The sequence below is a fragment of the Barbus barbus genome (genome assembly GCF_936440315.1).
Source record: "Barbus barbus genome assembly, chromosome: 15".
Lineage (NCBI taxonomy): Eukaryota > Metazoa > Chordata > Actinopteri > Cypriniformes > Cyprinidae > Barbus > Barbus barbus.
Genome location: NC_136743.1, coordinates 10697077 through 10717046, shown reverse-complemented (window position 1 = coordinate 10717046; position 19970 = coordinate 10697077). Strand labels below are relative to the sequence as shown.

The following is a 19970-nucleotide window of genomic DNA, read 5'->3' as shown; positions in this document are numbered from 1 at the left end:
GTATACTATGTTGTCTCATGTTCTTTGGGAGCTATATCACCCAAAAAAGTAAATTCTGCTTAGAAGAAAGTCGGTCATTCAGGTTTTGAAGAACATGAAGGTAAATAAACAATGGAATAATTGGACAAAACTCTGTCAGCAGTTTGTTAAGCAATTGTAATACAAGTGTGTGTAAGAATGTCACATCAAATAATGAGTCATGAAAATCAGTAAGGTTATTACTTCCGTTTCATTTGTCAGACTAGAAAAGTGTTGTGCACTGCATTGTGGGACTCAGTGCTCAGTGCGCTCTGTGGTATACTGATGAGGCATCTTTTCCATGTGGGCTGGATTGTGGACAAAAGTAGGCCAACTTGATGCAGGCTAAGGAGATAAAACGGAGGAAGAGAGGGAACCAAAGAGAGATCTGAAATGGTGACAATTTCTCTGTTTTTCTTTACCATTGAATGTAAAATATTACATTTAATCTCTGCTAGGGTCACGTTATTTGTAGGTCCTCAGTGAAATAAAAAAATTTAAAAAACGATGCAACAATCACATTAAGAACATGGTTAATGTGCAGATATACACTACAGTTCAAATGTTTTGGGGTCAGTAAGTTTTTTAATAAATAAATTAATACTAATAAGTTAATTAATATACTCGAAAAGGATGCTTTAAATTGATCAAAATAGACAGTAAAGTCATTTTAAATTTTATGAAAATTCAATCCAATTAGATTTCTATTTTAAGCATTTTATTCAAAGAATCATGAAAAAAGTATAATGATTTCCACAAAAATATTTAGCAGCTATTTTAATATGAATAATAATAAGAGGAAATAATTGTTCAACATAAAATCAACATATTAGATGCATCATGTGACACTGAAGACTGGAGTAATAGCTGCTGAAAATTCAGCTTTGCCATCACAGAAATAAATAGCGTTTTTGAAATATATTCAAATACAAAATTGTTAACTTTAAACTGTACAAATATTTCACAATACTACAATTTCTACTGTATTTTTGATCAAACAAATGCAGCCTTGATAAACATAAGTGACTTCTTTTAAAAACATTTAAAAAGAAAATTTGTACCAACTCAACTTTTGAACAACGGTATGGCAGAACAGGAATATTATAGTATGTTGGACACTACACTAAATTGTCATTCCATGGATATTTTTCATAAAACACAAGCAGATGAATTTAAATGTAAATTAATTCATATGTAAATTGTCCTACTGAAATGAATGTAATAACTAATGCAAGAATGCATGAATACAATTTACACAAATTATTTTCCCACTTGTTTACTTGAATAAGAACCAATGTGTGTACAGAATAGAGTCACTCCCAAACCTGTGAATAAATCCAGCAACAATTTGGTTTCTTTCAGCAGTAAACAAGTTGTCACCTAAATCATTCAGGAGTGAATTCAGTAGTGAAAGCAGACCTGGAAGTGCTCATGGCCAGACTGGTTTTGCATACACATAAGTAAACATGCATTCCTCACATTACCTATGACGCCTATACACACACTGGAGCACTAAAGTCCACGTCCTACAAAAACACACTAAAACAACCCAAACATTCATAATCAAACTAAAACACTTGCACAAAAAACCCAAGCAAACAACACTCCTCTAAATACGCACACACGCACAGGGATCAAACACACAGGCTAAGACGTGCTCATTCCTGAGAGGATTTGGCTGGCAGCCTGGAGCAAATTTTTTAAGGGAAGAGGGAGGGAGACGAACATTCTGTCTAGACGCGGTCATCAATAGTGTAAAGTCTGCCTGTCTGTCCCGACAGCCGTCTACATGCATCCACTGATTATTCTACAACATACGACCTGATCACGCACACACACACACACACACATGGACCAGCCAAGTTATCTGCTCACATACTCACGCAGACAAAACTAACATACTGTGCCGGTGATCACGGATCGGCTTGGAAGACAGAGCCGTAAACACAGAGGAACGGTCTCTCCCCTCTACTGCTCTCAGATTTCACACAGTCGAACAGAGCTCTGCCTGTTCCCTTCCCTACACATGGGCAGCTTTAAATAGGCCTATGAATGGGAGATCTCTATGCACGCGTGTTAGAACTGAGTACTCTCAAGTGTGCGCCGGTGAAAAGCAGTAACCGCATAAGCCTCCCATGGCGCGGCTGCGCTAGTCTAATACACACACGTACTCACGCATGCACAAAGACATTGGCAGCGCATGCACAAAGACATTGGCAGACGCAGTCTCGATGGAGATGAGTCTCTGAGGTGTGTGTTCTCTGAGCTGTGGCACCCTATGGCTCATTTCAGAGGCTGCTGTCAAGCCTCAACCAGACTCTGACATTGGAAACGCCCTACGATGCTCTCTGTAGGACGTGTGGGGGGCAGAATGTGACCTTCCTCTCTCGGCAGGACACACACACACACACACAGTCTGTGAGAGCTGTGGTCAAAGGGACAAGAACACAAGAGGACAAAACACAAACATCTGGATATTCGTGTGGCAGCTGTGAATCTCTGTGCTCTTTTACAATGGGGGTCATGGCCAACCTTGGTTCCATTTTGACTAGCTAAGGGAGTTTCTGACTTGATCTGCAGTTTTTGTACTGACACCAATGAAAAATGCATGATTGATACTACAGATGGGTCAAGATGGTTGAATAGTCAGCCAATACTTTTTTTTTTTTAAGACAGAGCTTTAAAATAATTCAGAAACCTTTCTTAAAAGGGTTTTAGAAGGCTGTTTTAAAAAGTGTTAAACCACTAGCATGCTAAAATCTTTCAGAGAAGTTAGACTTTATCTAAACTGTTGGGTCAAAAGGACCCCATGAATTCATAATATACTTATTTTATCTCTTTATTTCTTTATTTTGAAATAAATAAATACTTTCATTCACATTAAATCAATCAAAATATACATTAAAAGACATTATAAACAAATGTAATGTTACAAACGATTTCCATTACAAATAAATGCTGTTCTTTTGAACTTTCATCAAAGAATCCTGAAAAAGATAATGAATGATTGTGGAATTAAATACAGCGAAATGAAATGTTTTTCCAAGCACTAAATCGGCACATAAGAATGATCTCGGAAGCATCATGTGACACTGAAAACTGGAGAGTAATGGATGCCGAAATATCAGCCTTGCCATGCCAGAAATAAATGACAGTTTTTACTGTATTTTTGATCAAATAAATGCAGACTTTGTGAGCATAAGGGACTTCTTACTGACCCCAAACATTTAAAAGGTAGTTTAGCTTTTGTGGCTTTTTGCTCACATATGTTAGCCTGTGTGCAGTCCTAAACATTGATAAAATTCACTTCAAAAATCCTTATAATCCTACTTTCTCTTCTGGGGAAACAGACCAAATATATTAATAACTCATCCTACACTAAATAGATTTTTGTCCATTCAAATACTCTATAGTATGAGAAAGTTCATCCCCCTATTTTACCTGCCTCTTACTATCAATCGCAAGTAGCAAAACTTTGCTAATGGCTATAAGGTACAGCCGACTGGCTATTAAAAAAAAAAAAAAAAAAAAACTGAATGCTTCAATAGTAAGCACATGACAGAAAATTGCACTAATCAAGGCAAATTATAGTTATTAAGCCAAATTACTTGATATCTGTTAGTTAGCCAGACTAGTCAACCAGTTGATTATGGAAAAATCTAATACATTCCTGATATCTAATAGATATTCAAAGCATGCAGTCCTCCCAACCATTACATTAGGTGTGTGAGAGGGAGCCAGTCTCTATCGGTGCACGTCTTTAAACCGTGCGTATCGCACAGGAGAATCAACAACATGACAAAACTGGCAGTGCATTTCACTGCCATCTCCAACAGCCCCAGAGAATAAGACAGACAGACAGACAGACAGACAGACAGCAGAGACGGAGCACAGGAGAGAGAGAGCAACTGCCCACCCACAGAGAGCTGAGCCTCATAGACCGAGTTTGAACTGCAGACAACACACACAATTTCACTCTACACACTCTACACAAGCGGCTCATGCATTTTGCATGGCGGAGCCTGTTAGGGGCTACAGTGACTGGCTTTGCATAGAGAAAAGGAGTTGGAAACGAGAGAGAGAGAGAGAGAGAGAGAGCACTCTCCTACCCATCCCTACAAGAGGAAGCTGTCAGCACACATCCACCCGGTTACCAGCGTACATAAACACTCTCATATTATCAATCAATCAATCTCATATACAGCAGAAGATAAAGGACAGGAAAACAGGACAACGTCACACACAGGGTGTCAGGCGCACATTTCAATCAAAATAAACAAATATACACCCTTGCACACAAAATAGCGCATCTGACAACCCTAAACACTCTTTGCAATGCAAAATATTTCCATCATACATTATCTTAGTTTATAGATTAACCTCAAGGTTAACATATGTGGGCTAAAAGCCACAAAACGACACTGTAACCTGTCTTTCATGCTCACCAAGGCTCTTTTTTTTTGAATACAGCAAAAAAAGTAATTAACAAAAGTAAATTTATTCTCATCAGTGCTGAAAAGACTTGAAGTTTTTTTTTAAATGTGAAGATACTTTAAAGTTATAATCATACTCTCTATTCAAGCACTCGAATACTGATGCAAGTGCTTAGCCAAACCGTTGTGAACATGCGGTTCCATTGTACAACTTGATGTGCGTTCTTCCATTACAAACCTCAGTACTCAAGGGGATGATAGAGTTGCCTTTAAATGTCTGTGCCATTAAAGGAATATTGTAGGTTCAATATGAGTTCAGTTTAAGTTCAGTTGAAAGAACTTCACACAAAATGATACCATCACAAAAACATTTCAATTTGTCCCTTCTTTTCTTTAAAAAAAATAGCAAAGACCTTGCTTACAGTGAGGCACTTAGAGTCAAAGCAGATGAGCAAATTTGTAAGTATATCTTGTGTATATATATATATATATCTTGTGTATATATATATCTAAGTATAGTCACAAGATATACATGCAAACATGATTTTAGTGTGATAAATCGCTTACTAACCTTTTCTGTGTACAGCCACGATAATGTAAAATAATTTAAATACCTTTACAGCTCAAGTAATACAGAAGTTTTAACAGAGCAATTAATGCAAATGCTCATATAAAATTATAACCTTCATATTTATTCTCGAACAGACTCAAAAAACTGGTCCTATTCATTTCCATTATAAGAAATTTTTCAAACTGATGCTTCATGACAGCAGCCTGTAATAGAAAACTTGCAGCAATGACTGTTTCGAATCAAAAAATCATGACTATTCGATTCCCAAGTCTACCATCACATTAAAGAGCTGAAACGTGCTGAGACGAGACATAAATAAAAACATAAAGGGACTGATGTATGTCAGACACGTGGGACTTCTTTCTGGGAGAGATCAATAGAGAGGATGTCTTGCATTAGTGATCAATAATTACTGGACAGATGGACAGTCATTCAAATCAATGACATGTCATACAAATGTATTTTGTTTCGCCTGTTTCAGAAAGTTAAATGTGTTCAGACTCTAATGTGTGCTGCTCTCCAGAGAGACATGAACATGCAGGCTGGTGCTGTTGTTCAGGTCGAGGAGTCCCCCAGCTTGACGCAAGCTTGGAACAGACTGTCCTCATAGAGCCAGGAGAGCAGAGCGAGTCTACGTTTAGAGCCTCTGCAGGGAGAGGAGGGAAGAGACGAGAGGGGATGGGAACAAAACAGCCAGCCCCTCACTCACGTTTTCTGATGCTTTGGGATATATAGGCTCAAGTGGGAGGAGAAAGAAAGACAGATTTACAGCATAGGTAATGTATGCCGTATGTAGCGTACCGGCACATTAATCACAAGCCGGTGGCGTTGTGCGTGCGTCTTCGGAGCCGTCTGCAGAAAGACACATCTTCCTTTGGGATGAGCTTGGCGTTAGGAAACAAGAGCACTGCAGTAATAGGAGGAAAATATGCAGTCTAATGAGATTGTGGTGAACCGGGGGTCGAAAACAGCAGATTCATATGAAAAAGTGCCTCACAAGCACGATGAGGGTAACTGCAGGAAGCATCTTCATGACCCATTTTTGGCAACTTCCCTGATGAAGCCAGACAACCATGGCTTCTGCATTGCATTCCATCAAAAGTGTGTCCGACCACAGTGTGAACACATAATCGCAGCACTCTCAATGTTTTGCAACGGGACATTAAGATGAATCACTAGCCAGCACAGTCAGATGGTCTTATCTGGAGCAGAGGGACACTGACTCCGCTCGTGTCCCCGTTAGGTCTTGAGAAAGAACTCCTAGTTTGTCCCCGTTAGAGGAAGACGAACACTGCTGATTTTGCAAAGAGCAGGGAGAGGAGTATATCATCAGATAAAGTTATAGTAGATCTATAGCAGTCAGAGAGGAAGCAGAAAAAGAGAGGGGGAAAATATTAGATTACACATTATATCTGTGTGTGTCTTTGGCAGTCAGCAGGAATGAAAATGGAACAATTTAAATCAATAGTCTTTTGAGGAATGTGCAGATGTCAAGAGATGTTAAAAGTCTGCCTTATGTATACTACTGGACTATGGACCTCATATTAAAGAATGATAAAAGGGAATGGTCTACATAAGATGGAACTCCATGCACCACATAGAATAGCACACAGATCATCACACAAAATTAACGGGTTCGGGTCAATAAAGTTGACTAAGGAATGGTCCGATACTCTAATAAATAAAAATATAATATATATTTTATACAATTAATAGTCCGTTTTTTATATATTTTGCTGTAATGAATGCATTCTTGTTTCTCATAAAATAGAGCATGGTGCTAGCAATGCCAAGGTCATAGGATCGATTCCCAGGGAATGCAAACTAAAATGTAAAATGCAATAACTAAACGACAAGACTAATGCGCACTGTTAATATGATCATTTTGACACCACTGCATGCACAAACTAAGGGAAAAATAGTTATTTTAATCTATTTTTCCTATATTTTTAGTAACAAATGCAATCCAATAGACCATGGTGATAGCAATGCCGAGGTCATGGGATTGATTCCCATAGGAATGCATGACAAAAATTTATACCTTCAATGTAATGGGAGTCATTTTTGGATAAAAGCATCTACCAACATTTTTATTGCTTCATCCAGTATTTTGCTTCTTTTTTTTTTTTTTTTTTGGAGCTTGTCCCAATACAAAGTGCTAATATGACATAAAATACCATCAACAGCAGGCATTGCTCTTGTCTTTTAAACGCATGAGATTTCTCTAACTAAAAAGTGACGCCAATGCTCTCCGTGGCAGTTGAACCACCTGGCTGAATAGTTGAGCATGTCTTGACGAATTTGGGTTATCCGCAGTCTGCGCCGTCCTGGGACTGTTCTGGCTGCTGGCTCATCTCCAGGGACTTGGCGAAAGACCGGTACAACAATATTGCCAGCTTGAGCACAAAGAGCAGGGCCCCCAATATGCCCACAGCGTCCGAATGTTGAGCCAACAGGGAGGAGTATGTTGTCTTAACGGCCAACAGGAACTTTGGGCTTTATATAAATAGGACAGATTGCCAAATCACAGAGTTTGTGCTTTTTTGGGGGGGCTTTGGGGTTAGTTAGTGATTTGTTTGTGCATGAGGACAAACAGTTGGAAATAAATGAACGAAGTATGGAGTGTGTGACTGCCTGAACACATGGACTGCCACGAATCTCGATGAAGGTGAATGCTTGACCATGAATAGAGCAGAAGGAATGAGTAAAAGTTGCTGAAGCTAGCTACCGCCAGCATGTCCTGAGCTGAAACACACATCTTGACATCTTTCTCCTCTTTTTTCATTAACCACACTATTATTAGTACCTTTATCTAACCATCTCTCGTCATGTCTATGGCCAACAGGTGTGCACACCTGTCTATTTTTGTTTATCCACTCAAATAAATGTGCATTTGTCAGCAACTCGAATGTTTGTATGCATTAGCATTTTTTGACATTTATTTGTGTTTGCATGTATGCGAGAAGAGCACTTTTTTTTTTTTACACAGCTAGTCTGACAATGCATCCTCCTGACCAGACGTGACATAATAAAATTACATTTTGAAAAATAAGTTCTGATTAGCAATGATTTTTATCATTTAGCGTTAAAAAAAAAAAAAATAGCCCTGTTTCAATCTCACTCTTCTTCAGCCTGTCTCTCTCTCTTCTATACACACAGTTACTGTCTGACTGAATTCATCCACTCCAGCAAGATCAATAGTTCTCCTCAATCGCTCTCTCTCCCCCATAAACACACACTCACTGCCCTCCGTTCCCCTTATGTAAACAGAGACTGATTAGGTCATTCGGCTGCTTATTTTGAGGGGCTGAGTTGCATCCACTGGAGTCTCTGATATTTACACTGGAGCAAACCCTGAGCTCAACACCCTCGATCAAACAGACAAAACCCTGAGCCTCCACCACCTCTGACCTTTCATTACCCTTCTATCTCTCACCAAACACAGGCGGCATGAAGATAAAGTTCCCAAGATACAATGTCGTGTTCTGCAGATTGCTGAAAATGCCATGGAGAGAGCAGAGAAAATATAAAGCAGAACAACCCTTCATAATATCGATCTAAAGGTGCTGTCACATTTACCACTGAAATTTACCAGGTGAAATTTCAATAGGAATCCGTTCAATCAGGAGTTTCGCATGTGGGTGGAAAAGTTTCACACTACCATTTCACTTGTGTTCAAGTTGGTCAAAAGAAATTCACCACACTGACCAGAACAGAAAGCTGCATGGGTTTAAAAGCTCTTCTGTGCGAGCAGCGCTTCATGCATCGACACTATTGATGATAGACAATGGACCTTTTTTGCCTGCAAAATTTTGCTAATGTGACCCCACCTTAGTGCAGTGGAACTGAGGTGGAGAGAATGAGAATATAAGCAGCAAACGGTGAAGCAATAACACGTGTAAACATATAAACAAGTTGAGTACATTGCATTTTAGACACAATACAGCCATTTTTTAAATGTTAGCCAAATTTGTTGCAGAAGCAGCAACCAAGCAATGCACAAGTTTACAGCTTGAGTGAATCACATAGTGAAGCATTCTAACACCGTGTCCTAACTACACAAGATGCTGCGACACGTGATAAAAGGTATCTTTTTCATGTCAATCAGAGTTTTTGTCCTAACTAGCCGCGATGGCGACACACAACATTTCTATTTTAGAAATGGTTTCTATTTCTGTGACGTCGCAACTGGAACAACAACTAGTGTAACGATTTGTGTAACCGGTTTGACGATAAATCATGATAAAATTCCCTACGGTTAGTATTACCATTTCATATTTAAATTATCATTAAAACCATATTCCATTACCGCGATTTGAACAACTCACGATAAATAAATACTGTGCAGCATAAAGCACAGTTTTAAGTAACGGTCTCACATGCGCACAGCGTGCAGAGTAGTTTTGTTTTGAGTGAAAATAGGGCAGAAAACTGGGAGGTTTTAAAAGAGTGCTAAGGGAATTATACAAATGAATATATGAATTAATTAATTATATGAATGTACCTCTGAAGGTTCTGACTGTCTTCAGAAACGATTCGATGGCATTTTGCTTTCATCTTCACTCCATGTAATACCTAAAGTGTTCTTAATCACAATACCGCTTTGTGTACGGAGTTTACAGGAAACAGCTGTAATTCAGCTTTTCTATCAGCGCCACCTGCTGTCAAAGGGTGGATTTACAGAGACTTATATTTATATTCAGCCTGTGTGCAGTTTCTGTCTGGCCAAAAACAGACCGAATTTGCATGCTCTGCTGTAAATTTTGACCGGTTGATGAAAAAGAAGCGTATGTGGATTCTACAACATTTAAAAAATTAAATGAGTTATGTAGAATTATTTATGGAGCAGATAAAATACATAAACATTTATTAATAAATTATTTTGACTTAACCCTTTTCTATATTTAAAGGCTGAAATGTGAGGTTTACCTTTTTATAAAACTATTTCAAAGCTTTATTTGAACATTTACATTAGATATTTGAACATGCTATTAAACGGTTGTCAGTCAAGTTGTCATTTAAAATCTGAACATAATTGGTAATGTTATTGTTTTAGTGATTATGCAAACAAAAAGTCATTTTATTTGTTGTTTGTTGATTTTTAAATATGTGTTTATGTGTCGGCACTTTTTGAACATCTCCAGCACATTTTAATAATACCATGATAATACTGATAACCGTGATAATTTAGTCACTATAATCAGGATAAGACATTTTCATACCGTTATATCCCTAACAACAACGTACAAACTATATTTATATTAAGGTTAAGGTACACTTCATTGTCCCTGAGGGAAATTTGTCTTAAGCTCAGAAATACAACCACCACATCACATAAAACAGTACTGTTTGTATTACCTTATAGCCATACTGAAAGCAACAACAGATAATTTACCTTAGAATATAAATTAAAGCAAAGATATACGTTAAAGCTGTGAACTCAATGCGAACCAACAAGTGTATTCCATAAAGATGGTATCAGTCACTTAGTATGTACATTTAATAATGTTAAAAAGGTTTAATTTATGAATTAGATCATAAACATCAATTTCGTTGCGAGTGCAGTGCGCTTCCAGAGACCACACACGCTTTTGATTGGCTGTGATATTTGATTCTGTTGCGTTGTGGTGTCGCGTCACGTTTGGTGTGCACAGCCAAATTGCTTGTCGCGTCGTGTGTAGTTAGGACACTGTGTAAGGCTTTAATAAAAAAATAAAAACAAAGGGCTTTCCTGAAAAAAACACATATCCAATCAAATTATTGGACCGGAACTAATTGTAGTATGATAAATGATAGACACCTGACTAAATGGAAACAGCGATGCAAAAAGAAGGACTGTGGCTAAAGAGGAAGCAAAACCAGAGGAAAAAAACAGAGAGAGAGTCTGACAAGGTACGTCACAGATGAGGTTTGTGGTCGAGGTACAGGACGAGAGAACAAAACAGAGTCAGACAGGAAAATGACAGTTTTTCTTTTGTAGACTGAAAAAGGAAGGAAAGAAATACAGAAAGTGGAAATAAGAGAGCGAGATAGGGGAGAATTGGTCTCCGTGCCTGTGGTGCATGAAGTCACTGATTTCACAATTATAAAAGGGAAGATAGAGAGACACAAACAGAGAGAGAGAGAGGGGAAAAGAGAGAGGCAGCTGTCTGGTGTCTGCACCGCAGCCGCTGTCTCAGCCTCAGTGGGAGATCGACAAAACTCTGTCTGTCTGCCAGACACGTCTGCACACCATGCCTCAAACCATCACAGCTGTCTGTCTTTCACTGTCATACAATCATACAAACAAACAAACACACACTGGCTATCTACGAGACCCAAGTGGCACGATTAGAAAACGTAATGAAACGGGAAATGATGAGGAGAAACAGATCAGGTAATGTCAGAAGTTTAAATGACTCAAACTTGCGTCAACAAAATAAGCAGCATGGCTCATTGTACAGTTGATGCATGCATGCTAACCATTAGGCCACAACATTTTAATTTTAGAAGGAAAATCTAACATCAGATAAATCTAAACTTGGGTGTGGAGTCTAAAAATATTTGTGTTCTGACAGTCTCTGGTCAGGTGGTCCCCATCTACCCATGAGCTTTAACAACTTGCTCTGTAGACACACTAACCGGATACAGTGCCTAGGCAACAGACATAAATACAGACATACACAAACTCAAAGGGCATCCAAGAAAGTTCTTTAGAACTCTCTCTAGAACACCTGGAACAGCAGCTGTTTGTCAAAAAAAATTAAAAACTGTTCATTTGTAAATTTGATTATTCATGTTAAATTTTACTTGTTAATTTTGTCTGTTAAAAAAAAAAAAGTATATTAATTATTTATTTTGGCACACAAAAACCTACAGTTTTGTAGTTTCACTAAGACTTTTGTTAATGCTTTGGAAACCATTAAGAAAAAATTAATTAATAAAATAGGTTATCATCACAGGCATGTTTCAACAGTGGCTAGAATATTCTGTGTAGGCAGACAGCTCACTAGGTTTTGAAACACAGCCGGTGTCCTTGATGAAGGGGAAGAGGGCTGGTTCTGAACAAACTGAAGCGCCGTGTGCAGAAGTCTGGCGGTGAGGGTCTGATCGTCACCAACATCCACATGGCCACCTGTGGAAACTCTGAGTCACTTGTTCTGGCACTCCAGCATCACAGATGTTTAGAATGAACATTTCACCCAGTAAACTGATGAGCCTGTCTGCCCTGCTTCCCGTACAGACACACATGCACGCAACGTAGCGAAGCCAGCAGATGAGTGCGCATGTGTTGCTGTTCTTTATCAGCATGACCCGTGTAAGCTCAGCGTCTGAGTAATGACCTTTCACACACACATATGTCTGTTTACAGTTCCTTCAAAAGCCGTTTAACACAAAATTGTAAGCACCTGTTTCTTTGACACTGCTTCAGTCCTAATCAGTGTTACTGTTAACTGAAACTACATCTATATCTGTTAGAAATCATTTCCAGTAATTCAAATAAAGCTGAAATAAATAAAAAATATTATTTCAATTTGAGCTCTGATAATTTTTATAATTTTTATATAACTTAAATTTATTTTTTATTTCAGTTTTAGTTGTTAAAATTATTAAAAATTAAAATTATCAAAACTAAAACTGAAATAAAAATAAAAGCTAAATACTGCAGAAATATTAAAGAACTAAAGCACAAAACAAAACTACTAAAATGTAAACTACAATTTAAATGAGAAAACTGGAACTATAAAAATAAACACTGATTCAAAATGTTAATAAATATTATATTAGTAGATAAATATATATTTGAATTTCCTATATGTGTTTTACACCTGGGGTTTTCAGACCAGGGTCAGTGGAAAATTACAGAGTAAAATGTGTAAATTTATAAATTTTGCTTAAAACAATATAAATTAACAAAACAGGACTGTCACATTTATCATAGTTTAATGGTGTAAAACCCACAGTTTTAGACCATTTAAAGCTACATTAAACCTGGAAAACTCCTTAAAGCATAAAATTAAATGATAAAATTAATTGAAAAATAACAGGGCAAGAAAAATCTAAAGAAAAATCACAAAAGAAACAGAGATGGATCGCGCAAAGCGTCAGGGCAGGTGCAAGACGCTGCCAGACAGGGATGTGTCAGGAGCTCGACAGTTAATGTGTAAAGAGAAGGTGTCACTGACTCATATTTCTGGGAGTTTGATACCTCACCCTCAGCCGAGCGCAACAGAGATGATCCCTGGGGGCGTTTAGCATGTGCGTGTGAATCAATTTCATTAGTGTGCCTTAAGTATAAGTGAACCGAGTGTTACAGTGTTACTGGCTGTTTGTGTGTCAGGGTTAGGTCAGTCTGTGCAGCAGATGTGACAGACTCAAGGTCTGTTTTAGTACATGAAGTGTGTGTGTTGGGGGGCGGGGGGGGGCGGAAGGAGGAATGTGGTTTAGGTGCTAGACGAGACACCAGACGGTATTTCCGGCACACTTGCATAAGCACACAGGAGGGACCGGGGCTTTTCTTCCTCACTTAGACAGAACACATTCATTCGCTCACATTGCCTCTCAACTAAAAATAATTGTGTCTACTGGAACGTTACCACACTGTTAAACCATTAACTGCTGCCACTTGCATCTGAAAAAAAAAACTCTGACAGGACCAACAGGGGTCAATCTTTGTCTAACATGAACAAAAAAAAAGCTCTGGCTTGGTCAAGGGGGTCATGAGACACGGTTGGTCAATGGAAGTGAAACAATCCAGCCCTTTTTTAACCCACTAGGATGACCTTTCTATAGTTTCTAGTGCACTAGTACAGTTTGTGAAGTTTTGTTTCAAAGGTCACGTCATGAAAGTGGAAGAATCTCCAGTGTTCTGACTTTATGCAATGCGGGCTTTTCCCAATACAATGATTTCATTACAAATTTCCCTATTAAAAAGGGAAACTTCAACAGATGACACAAATAAAACCTTATTTTTTTTACTTGGAATTAAGCTACCCTGCTATAGGTAAATAACTACAATAACAAAGTGAAGTGAACGGTAAAATCATTTGGCTAGAAACCAGTGCATAATTATGATAATAAATTGAAATATGAAATCAAATACAAATTTGCAGTATCAAGCATTACATCAAACTGTTTTCATACAGCTAAAATAATTGGAAGCAGCTCACACTGAAAGCCTTGAACATTCAAGAACATTCATAAAACATAACATTCTTAAAAAAAATTACTAAAACTAAAAAAAAACTTGACATTATTAAACATGACAATGCCACTAGACAGCAAAAATAGAATTTTAAAGTGAAATTTAAAGATGTTAAAATGATACCAGTATAATTTAACAGAAATAAAATAATAAAACTAAACATTTAATTAACTTGAAAATCCAAAAATCTTAAAAATCTAACAATGATAAAATGCAAAACAAACTAAATTGAAAATAAAAAAATTAAAATAAATAAGAAAAATGAAATGTTAATTTGTGGATTTTAGATTTTAAATTGTATATTTGTTATATTTTATTTTACATTTTTGTTACATTTTGCATTATTATTATTATCACCTTCATCGGTTTATTTTATTTTTATAATACCACAATCAAGGTAATAATCCACACTTTTATGTATATTATATTAAATTTAAGGATGTCTATGCCCATGCACCCCCCAAAGACAACCCTCTTCTGACCTGGGAGGTAGATAATGTACTTCCCCTTCAGCCAGACCAACTAGAATTCCCTCCCTCCTGCCATACGTCCCCACCTGCCTCGTGCCACCTCATAAAATTGGGTCAACACTAGTTCATCAAAACAACTGCAGCCTGGCCCAGACAATAGCAAACAGTCTCCTCTGCAGACTATCACACATTACCATCTGGTCACACACGTGCAAATCCACTTGCAAAACTTGACCTTAGCACACTAGCAAACATGGAAGGAAAAGACACTTACTTTGTCCAGAGGCCTCTTTAGCTGGTAGTGAAACTTCTCCTTCATCTCGTCCAGCAGCTGTTTGAGTTGTGGCTCCTCCAGCATGCCCTCATGCTTGCGGCCCAGCTGTAGGTAGCAGGGCCACTTGGCTGAATCGAAACCCCAGTGGCAGGTCCTCTTGTCGGGGGACTTGTGTGAGTGCATTACAAAGTTCTGTGGGGAAAACAGCAGCTGGCATTCCATGCACTGAATACAAGGAGCCTCCGGCTGGATGTAGAATTGGGGCAAGAACAGGCCTTGGCACTTGCCCAGACACTGGTGCTCGACCTGGAAACTTGCTTCGCTCTCCTTCAGCAGGCCTTGGCCTGGCAGTTTGCTGTTGGGGTCGGCCGAGAGGGCAGCACCCGGGCGGAGCAGGGCGTTGCAGAGGCGTTGGGCATCAGTTAGGGTGATCAGGCCACAGGAAGGTGCGTTGAAAGGCAGGATGCCCAGCACCTTGAGGATGTGCAGCTGCTCGGCATCGCATCGGGAACAGTAAACGTAAAGTTCGTCACAGACAGCATTGATCTGCTGCAGAGAGAAATCTCGCAGCACCGAATTGAGTACCTGGGGCAGACAAAGACGCTTCTCGCCACCTACAACAAAGCAGGAGATGGACTCTCCTTCCAGCAGAGAATGCGTGAGCTCTGTGGAGCTGTCGCAGGGAACCAAGAGTGGGCCACCTCCGAGGACTGGGGGAGACGGTAGGGGAGCCATGCCAGCAGGAGAGGCGCACTCCTGTGCAGATTTTGCTGAGAAGGCAGCAGGACCTCCCAGGGAGCTCTGGCTGCTCAGTGTGAACTGTGCCAGAGTGTGCTTGAGACCGGCGCTGAGATCTAAAGCCTTGGAAGCCCCGATGACGTGGAACTCTCTTTCCTCGATGTCCATTTCTGAGCTGCAGTGTTCCTCACGCTCCTTCTTGACCTTTGGGGGCTTTGGGATGCTCTCCAGGCTGCGTCGTTTCAGGTGCATCTCCGCCATTACCCGCTTTTTAATGGGTGCATCCTCCAGTCGCTCCCTGTACAGCCGCTTCATGTTGCCTTTGAATGACGTCAGGTCTTTGAAAGGGGTTTTCAGACTCGTCTGAGGGCTGGCCATGTCCGTACACAGGTGATTGGTCTTTCTCAGGTGGAAAATATTCAGCTGTTCTTCAAACACAACACCTTTGAGTTGGTCCTTCTTTCCTCACTGTGTTAAAGGTTGCAAATCCTTTTACGTCCAGCTACATGCATGATGGTGACAGAATTAATGATCTGATGAGCTTCCTGTGAAGGAAACAAAAAAAGAATAAAGTTTAAATTGTTTAAAACATATAGCACTAAACGGCTTAGACAAAAAAAAAAAAAAAAAAAAAAAACGAATCAAGAGTGTGAAGCCATACAAATGCGCATGAAAAGAATATGCTGTCAGGGCAATAAAAAGCATCCAGAACAGTTTTTGTGTTGGGCACAGTGCTAAACTAGACGACAGAAACATTTTCACCATCAGGATCATCTAATTTGAGACCAATCGATACAAGGACAGTTTCTCGGTGGTTTAGTGCGCTGTTTTTCTCTACTGACAACATGCCGAAACCGTCAACGCGTTAAATGAGTCAATGCACTAATAACGTCGGTTTAACACACAGATAACCAACAGCAAGCAGCCATTTAGTCCTGTCCAACCACAGCAGGTTTGAGATAAGATGTAACAACTGTACATAACCACCACATCTATGAAAAGATCAAATCACACGCGCCATCTATAATACAGGAAAAGCTGACTGAATAAATGTTCGCAATTATAAACTGACACTGACGGAAACGGAATTTCCGAGCATGAATATGAAGACAAAATGAGAGATCACAGCCCCAAAATCAGCGCATGCCAGTGAGGTTTCAGCACGAAACGCGTTTAATTGGTTATTCACAACATGCGCCTCTGTTCCACGAATGTTAAACGACGCACACGCGCATACTGGCCACATTTAACACGGTACCAAAACGCAAGTTCCTCGAAATAAAACGACATGTTTGCCCTGGTTACGCTTTACCAAATTTGTGTGACAGCTCGGATTGACTGACCCTGACCGCAGACGTCGTTTCGTTTCCTCGTAAAATAACCATTTTCCAGAAACACTGACAAAATGCTGTCTATTTTTAACCCTGAGCGACAGTCTCGATCTTTTTACCCCGCAAGGGCACCGCGGCTCTGTCCCCGCCTCTATCCGTCTCTCCCATCTCATTCTCCGGGCACAGCTGCACTGAGCGCCCGCGGTGTGATATTCCCCATCCCCGCGACCGGGAGACCCTCAACATAACTACAGAAAAACCGACCGCATATATTAAATCCCAAATATGTCAAAACGACAGCGAAAGCTTGGATTTTAAACCCATTTCTGTGACTTTACACGGCAGTGAATCATTTGCCAAGCTATTTAACGTTAGACTGACACCTGACCCTCTAAAAATATTAAATAGCTATCGCCCCAAATGCGTTTCTGTCTTTTTTTCCTTTTTAATATTAAAAATACTACTCATAATGTTGATCAGGCTGAGGTTTTAAATCAAAGACCAGATCATCTGAGCACGACGATGCGTCTCTTAAATATAAACGTTAAGCAATGTGAATATAAACGTTACTTTTAAATGGCACATCAAAACACATATCCCACACGCTACATTTAACCAAATTACCAAGGCTTAATAACAGCACCTAAACCGGTGTTACATCTAAAAGCTGGCTCGTTCGTAGACAGCTTTAGCAGCGCGGCTAGAACATTTAAACCCTTTAGCACGAGCTAACCGAGCTAACGCTACAAATCCCCTTCCGAGCTCGAAGAACATCACATAACCATTAAAAACGATTTAAAGACAACCAGAGAATCTGCTGAACCGTTTAGTAAGTGAACGCAGTGTATAAGTGAGCTTCTTTAAAGGGACTTGCCTCAGGATGATGTCTCCCGGTCCGCTGTCTCTCTCTGTCTGATCGTCAACAACGCGCACAGACTGAACGCCTTCAGACAGCGCGAGCGTCACGGCGGATGTCGCGCGGGCGTGTCTGTCTGTCTGCCGTCCTCCCCCAATATCTTGTGAAGTTCATACTTGCAAGACTTCGAGTATAAAGGTATAATTTAAAGCATTTAGAGGCATCTGTTTTCATACGGGATGTGGTAGATGTGACGAATTAATGGAAGTTTTGTTTAAACGACATTTCGAAATAACATTTAGCAGACGCTAAATGAGGACAATAGAAGCAACCAAAACTAACAAAAGAGCAATGATATGCAAGTGCTATGCAAGAGCTTGGTTAGCCCAATACCCGAGGTTATATGAGCAATAAAAGCCTTGTGTAGTTATCCTACCAAATATGATACTCAAGAGAAAACACATATGCAGACTTTTTCATATGTTGTCTAAAGGTAAAAAAAAACTGTTCCATTTGAAAAAGAAATATTTTTATGAATATTAAGCTTGACCAGCATGTCTTGATTATAGCTGTCAGTGTATTTTCATACTGAAGCAGCAGATGACGTGTTCGCTGGAGATTCTTAGTGTTTTCTTGTAAGTAATCGTATAAGTATTTTGACAGTTTTTTGTCTATATCGGATTCAGGGAGATTCTTTGGGCATATCATGCGGGAATCGTATGCTACATTTGAATAACGTGGTGACAGAAAGGAGTGAATGGAAATTAAAATGGCATTGCAGCCATTTCCCCAGAATGCAATGATTTATGATGAATAGTGAAGGGCTGCATGAGCAGATGTCTGTAAATGTTTCACAAGTAATGAATCATCTGAAATGTTCCCTTTGAATTAAATTCCTTTCATCTTAAACATCACACTTTTTGTATATGCTTGAGCAATGACTTAACATAAAAACGTGTCTGGGGCAGTGGTATTTTTCATCTTGCACTGTAGAAGTAGAAGCTTAAAAAGAACATTATCGGATATGATGTCTGAACTGACCTAATTATAAGCCACCCAGACATGTTTATGGACATTAGTTAGAGTAACTGTTATGCTAGTACAAATGTTGTGGAGGCTTTTGCCAAGGACATTAAGTAATAGAACATTCTCTGTGGGTGAGTAATGGCCTGGAGCCAATCCAGCTGTTTGCTTGGTCCACAGGGCTTTTTTCAATGAAGCCATGATGGGGTGCTGGGATCACCTTTGGTTCGGTACCCATCTCTGTGTGAGCCATTTGTTGGGTGTCATTTAAATGTTAAATGGGAGAGGCAGAGCTATGAGGGCCTGAATTCAACAGTCCATTCACAAACACCAACTGCATTAACACTTTTAAAGGCTTCTCCACCACACTGACCCAGGTCATGTTCAGGCAAGACGGGTATGTGAAAATTTGAATAGTTTTGATGTGCTTAGAGGTGTTGTGTTTTTGTTTAGACTGAATACTCACACAAAAGAGCAAGAGGTTACATTGACACCTGCCTTGGAAAATCTAACATTTAAGAACTTAAAAAGTGTTTTTTGCATTTGCCAGAAATTTAAATAATGTCAACAGAACTCTGCAACCATACCTCATCAATAACTATTTTAAACCCTTTTAAAAGTATTACTGTATGTATATACAATGCAGTTTTAATAAATTATTTGTGAGACAGTAGATATACATTCATGAATATGTATTGGTATTAATTAATTAATTTTCAGTAAAGTAAATGACATTTATTTAATAAATAAATATATATATACATACTTTTTTATTATTAAATATAAATACTAAATTCCTTTTTTTTTAATAAATAACATTTTCTTGATATTTTAACACCAAAACATGAAAAAACATACTTTTATAATGCATATATTTTTAAAACGTAGATGTTAAATATATATATAACAACACACACACACACACACACATATGCTTATGTGTGTATACTACTAAATAAACATATTATTTTTTATTATATAAATATCTTTTATTTTATATAAATATTATTATTTTATTTTTTGGGGGGTCTAAAATCTTTGAAAAAAAAAAAAGTTACTTGTCAATAACCCA

At 38.8% G+C, this 19970-nt stretch overlaps 1 protein-coding gene across 2 annotated transcripts in view; it reads right to left on the bottom strand.

Annotated features, from left to right (window-relative positions):
* skila (SKI-like proto-oncogene a) overlaps nucleotides 1-17965 on the bottom strand; it is a 32037-nt gene extending 14072 nt beyond the window's left edge. The window contains exons 1-2 of one of the 2 annotated variants that reach the window (XM_079436160.1): nucleotides 17894-17965; nucleotides 14951-16233 (exon numbers count right to left, since the gene is read on the bottom strand). In XM_079436160.1, coding sequence (XP_079292286.1) covers nucleotides 14951-16066 — 1116 coding nt within the window. In that variant the 5' untranslated portion in view covers nucleotides 16067-16233; nucleotides 17894-17965. The remainder of the gene's footprint in view (nucleotides 1-14950; nucleotides 16234-17893) is intronic. The other variant, XM_079436161.1, reaches the window with a different exon arrangement.
* Nucleotides 17966-19970: the final 2005 nt, after the last annotated feature.